Source organism: Indicator indicator, chromosome 37 (genome assembly GCF_027791375.1).
Source record: "Indicator indicator isolate 239-I01 chromosome 37, UM_Iind_1.1, whole genome shotgun sequence".
NCBI lineage: Eukaryota > Metazoa > Chordata > Aves > Piciformes > Indicatoridae > Indicator > Indicator indicator.
In genome coordinates this window covers 894,261-911,139 of record NC_072046.1, presented here as the reverse complement: position 1 = coordinate 911,139, position 16,879 = coordinate 894,261, and the positions used below count along the sequence as shown (strand labels likewise).

General features: G+C 48.7%; 1 protein-coding gene across 1 annotated transcript; it reads right to left on the bottom strand.

The window, feature by feature from the left end:
* Positions 1-5,825: 5,825 nt before the first annotated feature.
* On the bottom strand, positions 5,826-16,483 carry CALCOCO2 (calcium binding and coiled-coil domain 2). Its single transcript, XM_054396498.1, has 12 exons — positions 16,452-16,483; positions 14,741-14,929; positions 12,792-12,894; positions 11,966-12,099; positions 11,201-11,326; positions 10,346-10,473; positions 10,144-10,234; positions 8,891-9,013; positions 7,815-7,910; positions 7,438-7,573; positions 7,000-7,037; positions 5,826-6,345 (listed from the first exon to the last, which is right to left on the bottom strand). The coding sequence occupies exons 2-12, from the start codon at positions 14,921-14,923 to the stop codon at positions 6,169-6,171; spliced, it is 1,335 nt and encodes a 444-aa protein (XP_054252473.1). The 5' UTR covers positions 14,924-14,929; positions 16,452-16,483; the 3' UTR covers positions 5,826-6,168.
* Between the last annotated feature and the right edge of the window lie 396 nt (positions 16,484-16,879).

Below are 16,879 nucleotides of genomic sequence, written 5' to 3'. Positions count from 1 at the left end.
AGAAAAACAACTGATGTAATTCTGGGACCCCAATCCCTTCAACCAACACAACAATGAAGGTTGGAGCCTTCAGTGCGTTTCATGTGGTGATTTAGCTCGGCACAAAGAGGGTGATAAAAAACAGCAGCATTTGGGTTTGGTGCTGCTATATACCCACAAAGCCCTCTCTGCTTGTACTGCCCCTCTCTGCTTGTACTGCCCCTCTCTGCTCGTACTGCCCCTCTCTGCTTGTACTGTCTCTCTCTGCTTGTGCTGCCCCTCTCTGCTTGTACTGTCTCTCTCTGCTTGTATTGCCTCTCTCTGCTCGTACTGCCTCTCTCTGCTTGTACTGCCTCTTTCTGCTCGTACTGCCCCTCTCTGCTTGTACTGCCTCCCTCTGCTTGTACTGCCTCTCTCTGCTCGTACTGCCCCTCTCTGCTTGTACTGCCCCTCTCTGCTCGTACTGCCCCTCTCTGCTCGTACTGCCCCTCTCTGCTCGTACTGCCCCTCTCTGCTTGTACTGCCTCTCTCTGCTCGTACTGCCTCTCTCTGCTTGTACTGCCCCTCTCTGCTTGTACTGCCCCTCTCTGCTTGTACTGCCCCTCTCTGCTCGTACTGCCTCTCTCTGCTTGTACTGCCCCTCTCTGCTTGTACTGCCTCTCTCTGCTCGTACTGCCTCTCTCTGCTCGTACTGCCTCTCTCTGCTTGTACTGACCCTCTCTGCTTGTACTGCCCCTCTCTGCTCGTACTGCCCCTCTCTGCTTGTACTGCCCCTCTCTGCTTGTATTGCCTCTCTCTGCTCGTACTGCCCCTCTCTGCTTGTACTGCCCCTCTCTGCTCGTACTGCCCCTCTCTGCTCGTACTGCCCCTCTCTGCTCGTACTGCCTCTCTCTGCTTGTACTGCCCCTCTCTGCTTGTACTGCCTCTCTCTGCTCGTACTGCCTCTCTCTGCTCGTACTGCCTCTCTCTGCTTGTACTGACCCTCTCTGCTTGTACTGCCCCTCTCTGCTCGTACTGCCCCTCTCTGCTTGTACTGCCCCTCTCTGCTTGTATTGCCTCTCTCTGCTCGTACTGCCCCTCTCTGCTTGTACTGCCCCTCTCTGCTCGTACTGCCCCTCTCTGCTCGTACTGCCCCTCTCTGCTTGTATTGCCTCTCTCTGCTTGTACTGCCCCTCTCTGCTCGTACTGCCCCTCTCTGCTCGTACTGCCCCTCTCTGCTTGTACTGCCTCTCTCTGCTCGTACTGCCTCTCTCTGCTCGTACTGCCCCTCTCTGCTTGTATTGCCTCTCTCTGCTTGTACTGCCCCTCTCTGCTTGTACTGCCCCTCTCTGCTCGTACTGCCCCTCTCTGCTCGTACTGCCTCTCTCTGCTTGTACTGCCCCTCTCTGCTTGTACTGCCTCTCTCTGCTCATACTGCCTCTCTCTGCTCGTACTGCCTCTCTCTGCTTGTACTGACCCTCTCTGCTTGTACTGCCCCTCTCTGCTTGTACTGCCCCTCTCTGCTCGTACTGCCTCTCTCTGCTCGTACTGCCCCTCTCTGCTTGTACTGCCCCTCTCTGCTTGTACTGCCCCTCTCTGCTTGTATTGCCTCTCTCTGCTTGTACTGCCCCTCTCTGCTCGTACTGCCCCTCTCTGCTTGTATTGCCTCTCTCTGCTTGTACTGCCCCTCTCTGCTCGTACTGCCCCTCTCTGCTTGTACTGCCTCTCTCTGCTCGTACTGCCCCTCTCTGCTTGTATTGACTCTCTCTGCTCGTACTGCCCCTCTCTGCTCGTACTGCCTCTCTCTGCTTGTATTGACTCTCTCTGCTTGTACTGCCTCTCTCTGCTTGTACTGCCTCTCTCTGCTCGTACTGCCCCTCTCTGCTTGTATTGACTCTCTCTGCTTGTACTGCCTCTCTCTGCTTGTACTGCCCCTCTCTGCTCGTACTGCCCCTCTCTGCTTGTATTGCCTCTCTCTGCTCGTACTGCCCCTCTCTGCTCGTACTGCCTCTCTCTGCTTGTACTGCCCCTCTCTGCTCGTACTGCCTCTCTCTGCTTGTACTGCCTCTCTCTGCTTGTACTGATGCACTGGAGATGAGGAAATATTTCCTCACTGAAAGGATTATCAAACATTGGAATGGTCTGCCCAGGGCAGTGGTGGAGTCCCCATCACTGGAGGGGTTTAAATGGTGCGTGGACCTGGTGCTTAGGGATGTGGTTTAGTGGTGACCTTGCAGTTGGACTGGGTGATCTTGGAGGGCTCTCTTCCAACCAAAGATATTCTGTGTTTCTGTGGTGGAGTCACTGTCCCTGGAGGTGTTCATGAAACGTGTGGACGTGGCACTTTGGGACATGGTTTAATGGCCACGGTGGTGTTAGCTTGATGGTTGGACTTATCTCAGGTCTGAACCAGTGTGGCTTAAATGTAATTTTGAACATTTTTTCCCCATTCCCTTCTCTGCTCTCTTCCTCTTCCCACTGTGACATGCCAAATACAGAAGCACCTCCACTTACTAAGTGACCACAGGACTGATCCCTCAGACAAGGGCTTTGATGACCAAACCACTTTTAGCCCTGTTGTGGCATTCTGCTGCTGGAAGGAGTTATTGATCTCTTCTGCTGTCTCCTAAAATCAACCTGACAAAGTGATTACAGAGAATAACCACTCCATCAGCTTTCCTTTTCCTCCTTTGTTCACCTGCACCTTGTCTATTTGCATTCCTTTTGTCAGGAATGTTTTTATTTCCTTTCAGCTTCCCCTGTTCTCCATGGGAGCCTCATTAAGGTGAAGCAGCAGCACTGCCAGATGGACTCTGCTCCATTCCTCTGCCTCACAGAATCACAGAAAAGTAGGGGTTGGAAGGGACCTCTGAAAGTCTTTGAATCCAACCTCCTTGCCAAGGCAGCTTCACCTAGAGAAGGTCACACAGGAACTCGTCCAGATGGGTTCTGAGTGTCTCCAGAGATGGAGACTCCACCACCTCTCTGAGAAGCCTATTCCAGGGCTCTGTCACCCTTAAATTAAAGAGGTTCTTCCCCCTCTTCCAAATCTTAGCACTGTGTTTTTGGAGGAGATTGACAGTGCTGAAGGTCCAAGTTGTTCTTTGGGAAAAGAACAGCCTGAGAGGGGAATCTTCTCAATGCTCAATAAGAGCTAAAGGGTGGGGGGCAAGAGGATGGGGCCAGACATTGCTCAGTGGTGCCCAGCAACAGAATAAGGGCCAATGGGCACAAACAGGAACCCAGCAGGTTCTGTCTGAACAGGAGGAGAAAAGTTTTCGGTGTGAGAAGGCTGGAGCCCTGGAGCAGGCTGCCCAGAGAGGTTGTAGTCTCTTTTTTGGAGAGATTCCAGCCCTCCCTGGCCATTGTGATCCTGCTTTAGCAGGAGGGTTGGACTGGATTATCTCCAGAGGTCCCTTCCAGCTCTTCACCATGCTGGGATTTGGGGATTCTGTGATATACTCAAAATAAATTCTGTGTAAATGAGAGAGAAAGCCTGAGAGAAGGACCATCTTCTTGGAAAAGGAAGGCAAAGGATCTGACAAAAATGAGGGAAAAGCAAAAGGACCAAGGTTTGCTTGGATGAGGGAACAACAGAAAATGCCACACAGCATCAGAGCAGTGACTGCTGCTGGAAAGCAAACTGGGCCAGCTCCTAAACTGGACTGAAATAACCTCTGTAAAGGTTTAAAAAGAGGTTTGGCCCACCAAGTGCCACTTCTTCCTTTGAGATATGAATGCCCATTCAGATGCTCCACAAGCTGGGGTATAAATTGTGCCAAACCCTTACTGCCCCTTCTGAAAGCTGATTCCAAGGTCCTTATCCAATCTGTATCAATGCAATATTGGCTCCCATCCAAAGAGTAACCATCTCTAATTATCAGCCATTTGAGCTACTTCTGTATTAAACCATAAAATTGAAAGAGGATGGAAACCTCTTATGGATTCCAAAGGCCAAATGCAGCTGTAACATAAATAATGCTGTAAATTACAAGCAAAATGAAAAACTTGGTCAGAAAATATATGATGCAATTTGTGCTTAGGGGTAAATTGGTCCCTGGTTAGCTGGGGTAAGGATGGTCTGACCTGCATCAGGCCCAAGGATGTGGCTGGAAGTGCTGGAAGTCTGAATCTGTGTCATTATTAAAGAAACAGAAATGAACAAACCTTAAAAAACACTTCCAGAGGCCACCATCCTCCGGAGATTTATGGCAGTCTGACCCCCTCTGCCGGTCACCCTCTTGCTGCCTGTGTCCCAGGGCTGGCATCACAACAGAGGCACTGAGATCCATGGAAATGATAGGAGGAGGCAAGTGGAAAATGCTCAGTAGCCCTCTGCTCTGTCCTGGCGAGGCCACAGGATTTCGTGATAGATCCCCGTGCTGCAAGGAGCCACTGAGGATCAGCCAGTTAGAGAAGCTGCTTTCTGTTAAACAGCAACAATCTTCCTGCCCTCAGGGACACCACACTGCACTGCTGCACTCTCCAAGTTATTCAGAGAGGTGCTTAAGTACTTTGTTAGAAGCTTAAGCAAGTAATTGAAAGCCTGCAAATAGCTCCCTCAAGACCCTAGCAATTCACAGAATGGTAGGGGTTGGAAGAGACCTCTGGAGAACATTGAGACCAATCTCCCTGCCAAGGAAGGGTCACCTAGAGAAGGAAACACAAGAACATGTCCAGGTGGGTTTTGAATGGCTCCAGAGATGGAGACTCCACCACCTCTCTGAGCAGCCTTTCAACTGAAGAAGTTCCTCCTCATGTTTAGATGGAACTTCTTATCTTCAAGTTTGTGCCTATTACCCCTTGTCCTGTCAGTGGGCACCACTGACAAAAATCCTTCTACCACCCACCCTTGAAGTATTGATCAGGTTCCCCCTCAGGCTGCTCTTTTCCAGACCAGTTGATTCCTTTAAGAACAAAGACACAGACACCCTTCTAGATATAGCTTTTATTTTTCCATGCTTTTATTTTCTTTAACAGTTTTTTTTTTAATAAATCTTACCCCTATAATACATCTCAAAGAAAGAAAGAACTCTATTTAAACCTAGACTGATAAAAAAGTTTGTGCACAATCAAAACAGCAAAACCTTTTAGAGTCTTTATTGCCCTAAATTGTTTTTTAAACTTGATGTAAACCCCTTCAGATACTCAGCAGGAAATAGTCTCACTTAGCTGCATGAGAAACCTTTCCCAGTTGAGATCTGAAGGAAAAAAGTTGTTGATAAACTGAGAATCCTGAAGGAGAAGTAAAAATAGTTAAGTGGACAAAGCATTGTAATATCCCAAGGCACTTAGTTTTGAATGACAATGTTTTGGGCTCTTCTTGTTAAATCAAGAAGGTCTAGAAACTTCAAAGAGAAATAATCAGAATTTCCTTTCAGTGAGGACACCCCAAGAGGCCATTTCTCCTCTGTGCTGCTAAGACCACTCAGCTCTACAGGCTCCACACCACACCAACCTTCCCTCTTCCATAAGTTTCAGATTTTCCTTCTCCTGAGATGGATGGAGAAGACAGGGCATGTGCCTCACCATGGAATGAGCCCTGCTGCCTGCTTTACTGGAGGGACAAGCCTGAGACCTTCATACCTTCAAAGACAGCCTCAATATGTCTCTCTCACCTTGCTTTACCATGGATGTGAAAGTAGAGATGCATTTTTAGTGAAGACTTTTTTAACTTATTAATCATTAACTCTGCATTCCAGGAGCTGAGAGAGAGCAGGTCTGAAGGTGTGATCCTAAAAGCTGACACAAAGTTTCTAATCTTTGGTTAGCAGTCACAGTGCTTTATTAAAGAATAAAACCATTAAACAGGTATCAGCCAAGGACAGAAAACTTCTGATCCCATCACTTGGATCCCTACTTGAAAGAACACAGCAGTGTAAGGGCCAATCCTGCTCTAAAGAACTGGTACCACCTTCAATTAAATCACTCCTGACAGGGTTTGGGACTAGTTTCACAAGCAAATATCCTGATCCAAGCCACAGGATTCAAGCTTGATGACAGGGATTCAGTTTCAGCATGTGGATGTCTGACCTGATCAATGTATTGGCCAAATGCTGCATGAAACAGAAGCTCAGAATTACAGTTCTAGAGGCATGGTCAGTCCTGTCTGGGTGATCTTAGCATGAATGAAGCTCATACAGTGAGTTTGGTTTATTCTATACTGCAGCTTCTGCTGTCTTATTCTACAGAGCAGATAGGAACTCAGATTTATTCCAGACTATGACAATAAATATGGTCATCAAAAACCTGCTTGTCAGAGTTCTCAAAGGTCTCTTTGCAGACTGGGCACTCCAGAAGATGGCTCTGCACGTGGGCCTCATACTGACTGGTTTCAACATCTTCAGGAAACACATCATTGCATATGGGGCATTTCCTTAAGGAAGCCTGAAGTACAAAGCAAATGCAAATAAAACCAGTTAAAAAAAACATAATTAATGGGAAGAAGCAGGAAAGTTTAGCAGCCAGATATTATCATCGCTCCGGGACAAGTCTTTCTGACTTCCAACACTTAAGTTTTCAACCATCTTTGGCTTGTCCAAGTAAGTGTTTTGACACTTAAAAGCCAAGAGCTTCTGAGAGGAGCTTTAACCTTCCATCCTACATAGCACATGTCCATATCTTTAATATGAGGTAAGGTATTTAGCAGCTACATGCTGCTCCTTCTACCTGGAGGTGTTCAAAAAAAGATTGGATGTGGCACTTGGAGCCATGGTTTAGTTGTCGTGAGGTGTTAGGTATTAGGTTGGACTTGATGATCTCTGAAGTCTTTTCCAACCAGGTTGCTTCTGTGATTCAGATGCTGCCAAGAGCTGATCCTTAAAGTTTAAGGTCACCAAAGTTTCCTTGCTCTTCCTTAAGACACAGCAACTGATTACTTCAACAAATGAAGCATACAGGGCTTAATTTTTGTCATCTGCTACCATACCAGGATGAAATCAGTAAGGCTACAGAGCTCAACTTGGAGCTTTTTATACTTCAAACCACTAATTCATATCCATAAATCACTAATTCCCATCCAGCTGTGTCCATTTCACTTACTATGTCTGCAGCTCCTGCCCTCAGGTTTGCTCCTGCAGCTGGAAAAAAAGAAGAGGAGGAGGTCAATTCAGCTACAGCAAAACAATTAACTGAGTAATGTGCTGCTAATGAGGAATTCTTGCAACACCAGGATGTGGCTCTGGATCTAAATCCCTATATTTAGGGCTATGGAAACTGGACATCAGCCACAGAATTAGCTGTCTCCCAGATAATAGTTGTCTCTTGGCAGAAAATAAGCAGACAGATGATGACTTCAGTGAACTCAACACCTGGCAGCAGCTGCCAGCTGCCAAGTCATCTGCACAGACACAAAGCTGCCCAGAGGTGCTGCTAGAATGATGGCTTTTCTACAACATTCTATTTCAGAGAGAGGATAATTTGCTGAGGCTTTAACTGCTGTGTGTTTGTGGTTTCAGACAGAATGCCAAATCTTCTCACCACAATATGGATTTCCAAACAGAAGGCCTCCAACTTCAGGAACTGGAATTGGAGCTTGAGAAACATCAGGGAAGGAAGAAACATTTTCAGCCTGGGAGAGGTGCCTCAGGAGTTCATCATTCTCTTCCTTTAGTTTCTGCAGAGGGACAGAAGGGCAGAATGAATTTCCAGAGGCTCAGGAGACCGTTTTCAGAGAGTAGGCAAACTCTGCACTAACACAGATCCTCCAAGCTAAAGAGACCCAGCTCCCTCAGCCTTTCCTTGGGGCACAACTGGTGATCTCTTGGTAGAAAGATTAATGGGAGTGAGCACTGGACAGAGAGCTTAGTATCACATTTAATACAGGAGAACATCAGGGAGTTGTGCCAAGCTCTCACCTGATTTTCTTCATCAGCCTCATTCTTTTTGGCCTGCAGAATCTGAACCAAATGCTTCTGCTCCTCAAGTTCTTTCATTAAGTCCTGGTTTTGCTGCTAGGAAGGAAGGGTCTCATTTGGTAAATCATGAGGAACTGGCAAATAAAGCAACTCTCTAATCAAAATAAACTGCAAATAAAAAGCTCTGAACACTGGAGCTGTAGCATACAAGCTGCCTCATGCTGCATTTCCTACCCACTTTCAGTGGGAGTCTCAGCATTCCATACTTTGCCACCTAGGATGTCTCCATGTCACTACTCACTCACCCTCTGGATTCTCACTGCAGCATGTGAGATGACACATGACCTCTGAAAGGGACATATGGCAACTCAAACAAAGAGGAAGGCTGAAGAAAAACAACACAGGCAGTGGAAAAATCCACCCTGGGGGGTGAGAGCTACCCCAGCCTGCCAGGTTTCCTGGTGCTGTGAGGTTTGCATTGGTGGTGGATCCTCAATACATGCTTGGGAATTAATCTGGAGGCTGACTCTTGAATTAAAGACTAAATTAGATCAGACAGAGTACTCAGAGCTTCTGCAGTCATTCTCAAAGTATCACTCTAAGAACCCTGAACATTTGGTGTCACAGCAGAGGTAATCACATCATCTGTTTCAGGCATCTAATTTTCAATGCCCAACTAAGAGCAGAGCCTCCAAGAGCTTCCTGAGTAGCACATACAGGGAGAAGTATCTTTAGAAAGTCACTCATGGGCCCTTTCACATCTTCATAAACATGAATGAGGTCACCCCTCAGTCTCCTCCAAGCTAAAGAGCCCCAGTTCCCTCAGCCCTTCCTCACAAGGGAGATGTTCCACTGCCTTCAGCATCTTTGTGGCTCTGTGCTGGACTCTTTCAAGCAGTTCCCTGAGGTCCTTCTTGAACTGAGGGGCCCAGAACTGGACACAGTATTCCAGATGCAGCCTCACTAGGGCAATTCTCCTAATGCTGAGCAATATTTGTACCTGCTCACTGTAAAAGAAGCTTTAGCCACTCCACCCTGGCTCCCCCAGGCACTCTGATACTCAAGGAAGTCTTTACCTGGTGGGTTCCAGTCATGCATAATTGCTGATTCTCTTTCTTTAAGCCTTCAAGCTGCTCTGTCTTGTCATGAACCATCTGAGATAGGTTTTCCACTTCCTTCTCATAATTCAACACTAAAGACTAGGGAGAAAGAGGAAGGTGCAGCAAGTGACAGCCAAACAGCTGTGGGTGAGGAGCACAGACAGCAAGCAAAGCTCTGGAACCCACAGCTGCTTGAACTGGTTTTCTGCAAACATTTTTCCCATTAAAACCTTTGCAGGAACTGAGAATAGTTCCATGGGGATATACCACAGCTGATGTGTTCATCAGAACACAGCATTCATCCTTTTCTATGTTCTCTGAAGAGCTTTTTATGTTTCAAGATGACACTTAGAAGTCTGGGAAGTCAGAGAACAAAGAGAAAAACAGACTCTGCAGCCTATCCTTCTGGGTTTCCCATGTCCCAGGCCTAACAACCAAGCTATTTTCAGTCTACCTCCTCCCTTCACATACCTCCCAGCTACAAGTTTTGTTTTCACTCAGCTACTGGTCATCATTTTAGAATGTTTCTCCAAACAGAAGCGTTTCCTGCCTGGATCCTTAGCTAGCAGGAGGTAAACAAGAGTTTGATCCTGGTTAACTCAATGAGCATGCAAAGAGGATGTTTTCAGGGAAGAAAATCCTTACAGTTTCTCTCAGCACAATCCTGTTCTACCCTTCTTTCAAGACTACAGCTTTCTTGAGGTTTCCTGGAGGTCAAATCAGATCAAAGATTGACGTTTTTGAGCCACCTCTCCTATGAAGACAGTCTGAGAGAGTTGGGGTTGTTCAGCCTGGAGAAGAAAAGGCTTCAGGGAGACCTTATAGTGGCCTTCCAGTACCTGAAGGGAGCTACATAAAAGCCAGGGAGGGACTGATACATAGGCTTGTAGCAAGAGGATGAGGGCTTTAAACTAGAAAAGGGTAGACTGGACATCAGGGAGAAGTTCTTTACTATGAGGGAGGTGGAACACTGGAACAGGTTGCCCAGGGAGCTAAAGATATTCAAGGTCAGGCTTGATGGGGCTCCGAGCAACCTGATCTAGTTGGGGCTGTCCCTGCTGACTGCAGGGAGGTTGGACAAGGTGACCTCTAGTGGTCCCATCCAACCCAGTCCCTTCCATGACTGTGATTTGATGATTCTCCTGTCAAGATTGCTCAGTTCTCTCTCAGAGGGAAGCTGGTTCCATCAGAGGCAGCTGGTAAAAGGAGGACACCTCTGTGTTTGCTACCTGCAGCTGGGCCATGCGATCCATGGTTGTCTTCAGTCTGGCTTCCAGGTGGTCCTTCTCAGAGGTCACAGTCTGAATTTGCTCTTTGAGTCTGCTCACAACACATCAAAACACACCCTACTTTCATGGATGGAAATTTAATCCATGAAGGCAAGGTGCTTACACGAAACCCTGCTGTGGGTTATGCTGGAAATACACTTACTGGCTCAGCTCTGCCTCTCTGCAGTCGTCCAGCTCCTTTAGATGTTTATTTTCCTTTCTCAGGGAATTCAGCTCCAGTTCCAGTGTCTCTGTCTTGCTCCTCAGAGACTCTAAACTATTCTGCAGGTCCTGAAAATCACAGTGAGGTTGACAGGAGGTAAATGGGATTCAAGCAAGAGTCCTGCTCTGAGCTGGAACTGCAGAAACCCTCAACTCAGCCCATCTGAAGGAGGAAAAGGTCTCCTTTGCCTCATGATGCCTCTTTTCAGACCCTGTTCCATTTATTCATAGATTCATAGAATGGTTTGGATTAGAGAGGACCTTGAAGACCATTCAGTTCCAACCCCCAGCCATGGGCAGGGACCACTCCCACTAGCCCAGGTTGCTCAAGGCCTCATCCAACCTGGCCTTGAACATCTACTGGGAAGGGGCATCCACGACCTCCCTGGGCAACCTGTTCCAGTGTCTCCCCACCCCCACTGGAAAGAATTTCTTCCTAATCTCTAACCTAAATCTGTCTTCCTCAAGCTTCAATCCATTCACTCTTGTTCTGTCACTCCAAACCCTTGTAAAAAGTCCTTCCCCAGCTGTCCTGTAGCCCCCTTCAGGTACTGGAAGGTTGCTCTAAGGTCTCCCTGCAGCCTTCCCTTCTCCAGGCTGAACAGCCCCAACTCTCTCAGCCTGTCCCCACAGGGGAAGTTCTCCAGCCCTCTGATTATCTTCATTTTTCTCCTGGAACGAGATCTGACTGAGTCCCTTTTCATCTTTCAGACTTACAGCTTCTGGCTTATTATATTAACTTTCTCTGGGTTTTTTTGTTTGTTTTTATTTTTTGTTGGGTTTTTTTTTTTTTGACCTGTGTCTTCTGGAGCTCTTCCTGCAGCCCAAGGTTTTGTTTCTGGAGACTTGCACAACTTGCTTTCAGCTCCTCATTTTCTTGAAGCAAAGTTTTGTTTTGTAGTTCAATCTCTTCCACTTCTCCCTGCCAAGCAATGACATTGTCTGGTCATCAGAGAAGCACTGAAGAGTTACAGCTCAAATTGCACAGCATGAAGAGTAAAGAAAGATGAGCTCTGCAAAAGGGAACACCATGTACCCTCCCTGTGCTTTCACTCTTAACATAGACCAGATTGCTGCTTCACTCTGCCTGCTCTGTCCAGAGCTGACCACCAACTCAATTCTTGGACCCTCAGCCCCTGATCTTTGGAGACAGAATCATGGAACTGTTTTGGTTGAAAAAAAACTTCAAGATCGTTGAGTTCAACCATTCTCTAACTCTACCAAGGCTGGTGTTAAACCATGTCTCCAGGCACAGGGCCTCAGCCACATCCCTGGGCAACCTATTCCAGTGTTTCACTACCCTCATTGTGAAGAACTTCCTCTTGGTGTTCAAACTAAACCTACCCTGCTCTGGTTTCAAACCATTGCCCCTTGTCCTATCCCCACAGGCCCTTCTGAACAGTCCTTTCCCAGCCTTCCTGTAGCTCCCCTTCAGATATTGAAATGCTGCTCTAAAGTCTCTCTTCTCCAGGCTGAACAGCCCCAGCTCCTTCAGGTCCCAATCAGCAGTGAGCACAGTAAAAGCAGAGCAGTAAAAAGCAGGGACAGAGGGGACACTTACCTGTGTGGTGACCACCAGGATATCATCCTCAGTCTCTGCTCTGAACTGGAAAGGGACACTGGCTCCCCGGACCACCCCATCCTGGTCCACGTAGCAGAACTGGTAGTACTCATCATCTTTTGGTAGGTAGTAAGCTTCAGGCAAACACAACAACCCTGTCACGTGCAGCTGCTAATTATCCCAGTCTTAATTCATAGAATGGTTTGGGTTGGAAGGGACCTTAAAGATCATCCAGTTCCAATCCCCTGCCATAGACAAGGACACCACCCACCAGCCCAAGTTGCTGAGTGAGAAAAAAGAGACATCCCAGTTTGGTGTTGTCCTTGCACCATTAGCAACTCCAAGGGTCACAAACAGTATCAGCCAGGGTGGTAGAACTGAGCAGATTCACAATTTGGTGATCATGGGATTTGAAATGTGTCTCCCAAAGCATTGTTCTGCAGATGTCCTCTAATTCTGAATACAGTGGCAGCAAAGGGGGGGGGGGGTGTGTGGTGTGGTCTGTGTGCATGTCCCTGGGTGTGCACTTGCACAAACACCCCTAGAATCAAAGAAACATGCAATTGTTTTGGTGGGAAAAGACCTCTAAGATCATCAAGTCCAACCATGAACTTCAGACCACCACGGCCACTAAGCCATGTCCCCAGGTGCCATGGCCACATGTTTTCTGAACACCTCCAGGGATGGTGACTCCACCACCTCCCTGGGCAGCCTGCTCCAACCTCTGACCACCCTTGCCAAACAAAATTCTTCCTAATGTCCAACCTAAACCTCCCTTGGGGCAGTTTCAGGTAGTTTCCCTGAGTGATCCACGCTCCCAACTCACCTTTGAACTGGATCTGTTGCTGCACACTGGTGTCCCTGTGGGTGTCACTGGGCACAGGAGCCCACATGAAGGTGTAATATTCCCGGGTCGTTTTCCATCCCACCTGCAGCAGCAAAATTGTTACATGACATAGAATCATTAAGACTGGAAAAGACCTCTAAGATCATCAAGCCCAACCTTCTACCCAACACTAGACCATGTCTCAAAGTGCCACATCTACCAGATTTTGAACACCTCCAGGGATGGTGACTCCACCACCTCCCTGGGCAGCCTGTTCCAATGCCTTACCACTCCTGCAGGAAAAGAAATTATTTCTGTCATCCAAACTGAATTTCCCCTGGTTCAGCTTGAGACCAAGATCACACAGTTCACGTTTATCCTATGGTAATGGGACTGCATTTCCACCTAGATCAGATACTAGGAGGACTTTTGCATCACTATCCTGACTTCTGAGAGTTGTGGTCAGTGCAGGAAAGGATAATCAGAGTGTCTGATTGGCTTTGAAGCCATTCAGGTCACAACAGGCCTGGCACTTTGTCCCTAGCCACAAATAAAGATGTTCCAACACACAAGGATGCTACTAAAATAATTCCCCAACTTTGCTTTAGCAAAGCCCAAGCTGTTTGCTTCTCGGCCTAGCTAAGCCCAAGCTGTTTGTTTCTTGCTCTAGCAAAGCCCAAGCTGTTTGCTTCTTGCTCTAGCAAAGCCCAGGCTGTTTGCTTCTTGCTCTAGCAAAGCCCAGGCTGTTTGCTTCTTGCTCTAGCAAAGCCCAGGCTGTTTGTTTCCTGCTCTAGCAAAGCCCAGGCTGTTTGTTTCTTGCTCTAGCAAAGCCCAGGCTGTTTGTTTCTTGCTCTAGCAAAGCCCAGGCTGTTTGTTTCCTGCTCTAGCAAAGCCCAGGCTGTTTGTTTCCTGCTCTAGCAAAGCCCAGGCTGTTTGTTTCCTGCTCTAGCAAAGCCCAGGCTGTTTGTTTCTTGCTCTAGCAAAGCCCAGGCTGTTTGTTTCCTGCTCTAGCAAAGCCCAGGCTGTTTGTTTCTTGCTCTAGCAAAGCCCAGGCTGTTTGTTTCTTGCTCTAGCAAAGCCCAGGCTGTTTGTTTCTTGCTCTAGCAAAGCCCAGGCTGTTTGCTTCTTGCTCTAGCAAAGCCCAGGCTGTTTGTTTCTTGCTCTAGCAAAGCCCAGGCTGTTTGTTTCCTGCTCTAGCAAAGCCCAGGCTGTTTGTTTCCTGCTCTAGCAAAGCCCAGGCTGTTTGTTTCCTGCTCTAGCAAAGCCCAGGCTGTTTGTTTCCTGCTCTAGCAAAGCCCAGGCTGTTTGTTTCCTGCTCTAGCAAAGCCCAGGCTGTTTGTTTCCTGCTCTAGCAAAGCCCAGGCTGTTTGTTTCTTGCTCTAGCAAAGCCCAGGCTGTTTGTTTCCTGCTCTAGCAAAGCCCAGGCTGTTTGTTTCCTGCTCTAGCAAAGCCCAGGCTGTTTGTTTCTTGCTCTAGCAAAGCCCAGGCTGTTTGTTTCCTGCTCTAGCAAAGCCCAGGCTGTTTGTTTCTTGCTCTAGCAAAGCCCAGGCTGTTTGTTTCCTGCTCTAGCAAAGCCCAGGCTGTTTGCTTCTTGCTCTAGCAAAGCCCAGGCTGTTTGTTTCTTGCTCTAGCAAAGCCCAGGCTGTTTGCTTCTTGCTCTAGCAAAGCCCAGGCTGTTTGTTTCTTGCTCTAGCAAAGCCCAGGCTGTTTGTTTCCTGCTCTAGCAAAGCCCAGGCTGTTTGTTTCCTGCTCTAGCAAAGCCCAGGCTGTTTGTTTCCTGCTCTAGCAAAGCCCAGGCTGTTTGTTTCTTGCTCTAGCAAAGCCCAGGCTGTTTGTTTCCTGCTCTAGCAAAGCCCAGGCTGTTTGTTTCTTGCTCTAGCAAAGCCCAGGCTGTTTGCTTCTGCATTCTTCTCATACCTGGCACATCTGGATCCCCAGGATTCACTCACCCGGAAGATGCCCACCCAGTCCTTCCCACGAGGAATGATGTTCTGGGTGAGGGTATAATAACAAGTGACATCTCCTCCAGGAACATAAAACTTCTCCACATTGTTAAAGATGACCTGGGAGAAGTGGCAGTTGTCTAAGAAGACAGCGGAAGTGGGAGGCTCATCAGAGGTCTCATCCATCATGGAAGTCTACAGGAAGAAAGAGGAATGGGATTATGTTGAGGAGAGGCAGTGGTGCCTCACAGCAGCAGGAGGATGCTGGTGCCTGCTGGTGGGATCTGCAGTGGCTGCATCGACCAGAACAGTGCCCACACTGCCTGGAGCTGAAGCAGGGCTGGAATCAAAGCACTCAGTCAGCCTCTTTGCCACTATGTCCTGCAGGCAGCCAAGCTCCAGCCCTGGCAGTCTGTCAAGGGGCAGATCACTGCTGAGAAAACCCTGCTGCCAACCCTGGACCAATTTACTTCCAGGAATCCAAAGCAGAACCTTCTAAGCTGATCTCTAAGCAGTAATGAGCAAGGGCTAACCTCAGGAGAGAGGGTATGGCCCATTCCTCGGGACATCCACAGCTGCACTTTACTTCCAATTATTTCAGTAAAGCACAGAAAACAGCATGTGAATCATCTCAGCTTCACTCTTTATCTGCCTGACATCAAACTTTCCTATCCTGACATGCCCAGGGACTTCTTGATAGCCACCAGAGAGAAAAAAATGATAAAAAAAAAATAAAACAAAGGGCAGCACCTTAACCATGTTATTGCATCACTTTGGCACAAGGGTTAAAAGTCAGTTGAAAAGAAAATCATAGAATAGTTTGGGACCTTAAAAATCAAGTTCCACCCTCCTGCCATGGCCAGGGATACCTCCTGCTAAACCAGGCTGCTCAAAGCCTCATCCTGCCTGGTCTTCAACACTTCCATGCCTGGATGCAACAACACAATGTATACTGCTGCCAAAAAAAAAAAAAAGAAAAAAAAAATGTTTTGGGTGAAAATGATGATCTGGAATGCAAGCAAACCATGCAAAGCATGCTGACGGCAGAGGAAACGACGCCAGGAAGTACAGGCGGGGAGGACATCTGATTAACGCTCCTATTTTGGTTACCCAACACCTCGTAAGTCATCAAGAAGGGAAGGAGGGGCCCCGTGGGGCTGCTGTCGCCCGAGGGGACAGGGACAGCCACTCCTCCGGGGTGTTGATGCTGGGGCCGAGCTCAGGAGGTATCGCTACCGCCGACACGGAGGAAAATGGAATCAGTCACCGCTTCCTCAGGTGCTCACGGGCCAGCCTCTCACTGGGGACGTTGTGAGCTTTTTCCTTGTCTCTCGCATTTGCTGTTTCCTTCTCTCATTAACCGGCAGCACCCCAGGGATGGAGAAAACCGCGGACTCCCCCTTCCCCAAAATGACATCAACCTCTAGCCGCGGTTGGACATTAGGACACCGCGTTCCTGATGCATCAAGTAGACCCTCACTGCCTGCAGCTCGGTGCCACGGGAGTCCCCGTTATCTCCGGCGGACTTGGCTGTTCCTCGACCTACCCCGGGCCCGAAAATGAAAGTGAAAGTGTCACCGCCGCTTCGCAGCAGGGCAGCCCCGGGTTCCATCCCTGCGCCCCGGCCTGGCCTCCCGTTCGGCCCCCAGTAGGTAGCATCAGACTCCAGGAGGGGGTATACGGGGCCCCGTCACCACCACCCCCCCGCCTCACTCACCGAGAGGCACGGCTGGAAACCTCCGGCACTGCAAGGAGAAGGCGGAGAACCAGGAAAAGGAGGAACCCTTCCCCTGTTGCCCCGCCCGGAAAACCTCCCCCTGGGCGGCCCCGACCGCGCTGCTGAGACCCGTGATTCGGTGCGGGAGTGACCCTCAGCCCCGGTACCGCCCTTCCGTGTCGGCCCTCCTTCTGCCGGGTGGGCAGAGAGCGGGGGCACCGGTGTCCGTTGTGCTGGGCTGCCAGGCTCGGGAAGGGGGTACACAGAAGTTCAGGTTGTTTGGCAAAGCAGGAACTTAACCTCCTGGTAACAAGCTACGGCCCTGGGGTCCTTCCAACAGCTCTCCTGCTCCGGCGGACCCCCGATGGGCTGGACACCGGTAGCCTCGGGCTCGGTGAGCCTCCCTTCGGCTCACCCGGCGGCGATCC

Coding starts and splice junctions, on each gene's coding strand:
- CALCOCO2 (XM_054396498.1), bottom strand. CDS start 14,923: ATGATGGATGAGACCTCTGATGAGCCTCCCACTTCCGCTGTCTTCTTA. Junction 12,100..12,791: donor GCAACAGATCCAGTTCAAAG/GTGAGTTGGGAG, acceptor GTTTGCCTGAAG/CTTACTACCTACCAAAAGAT. Junction 7,038..7,437: donor GTTTGGAAATCCATATTGTG/GTGAGAAGATTT, acceptor CTTTTTTTCCAG/CTGCAGGAGCAAACCTGAGG.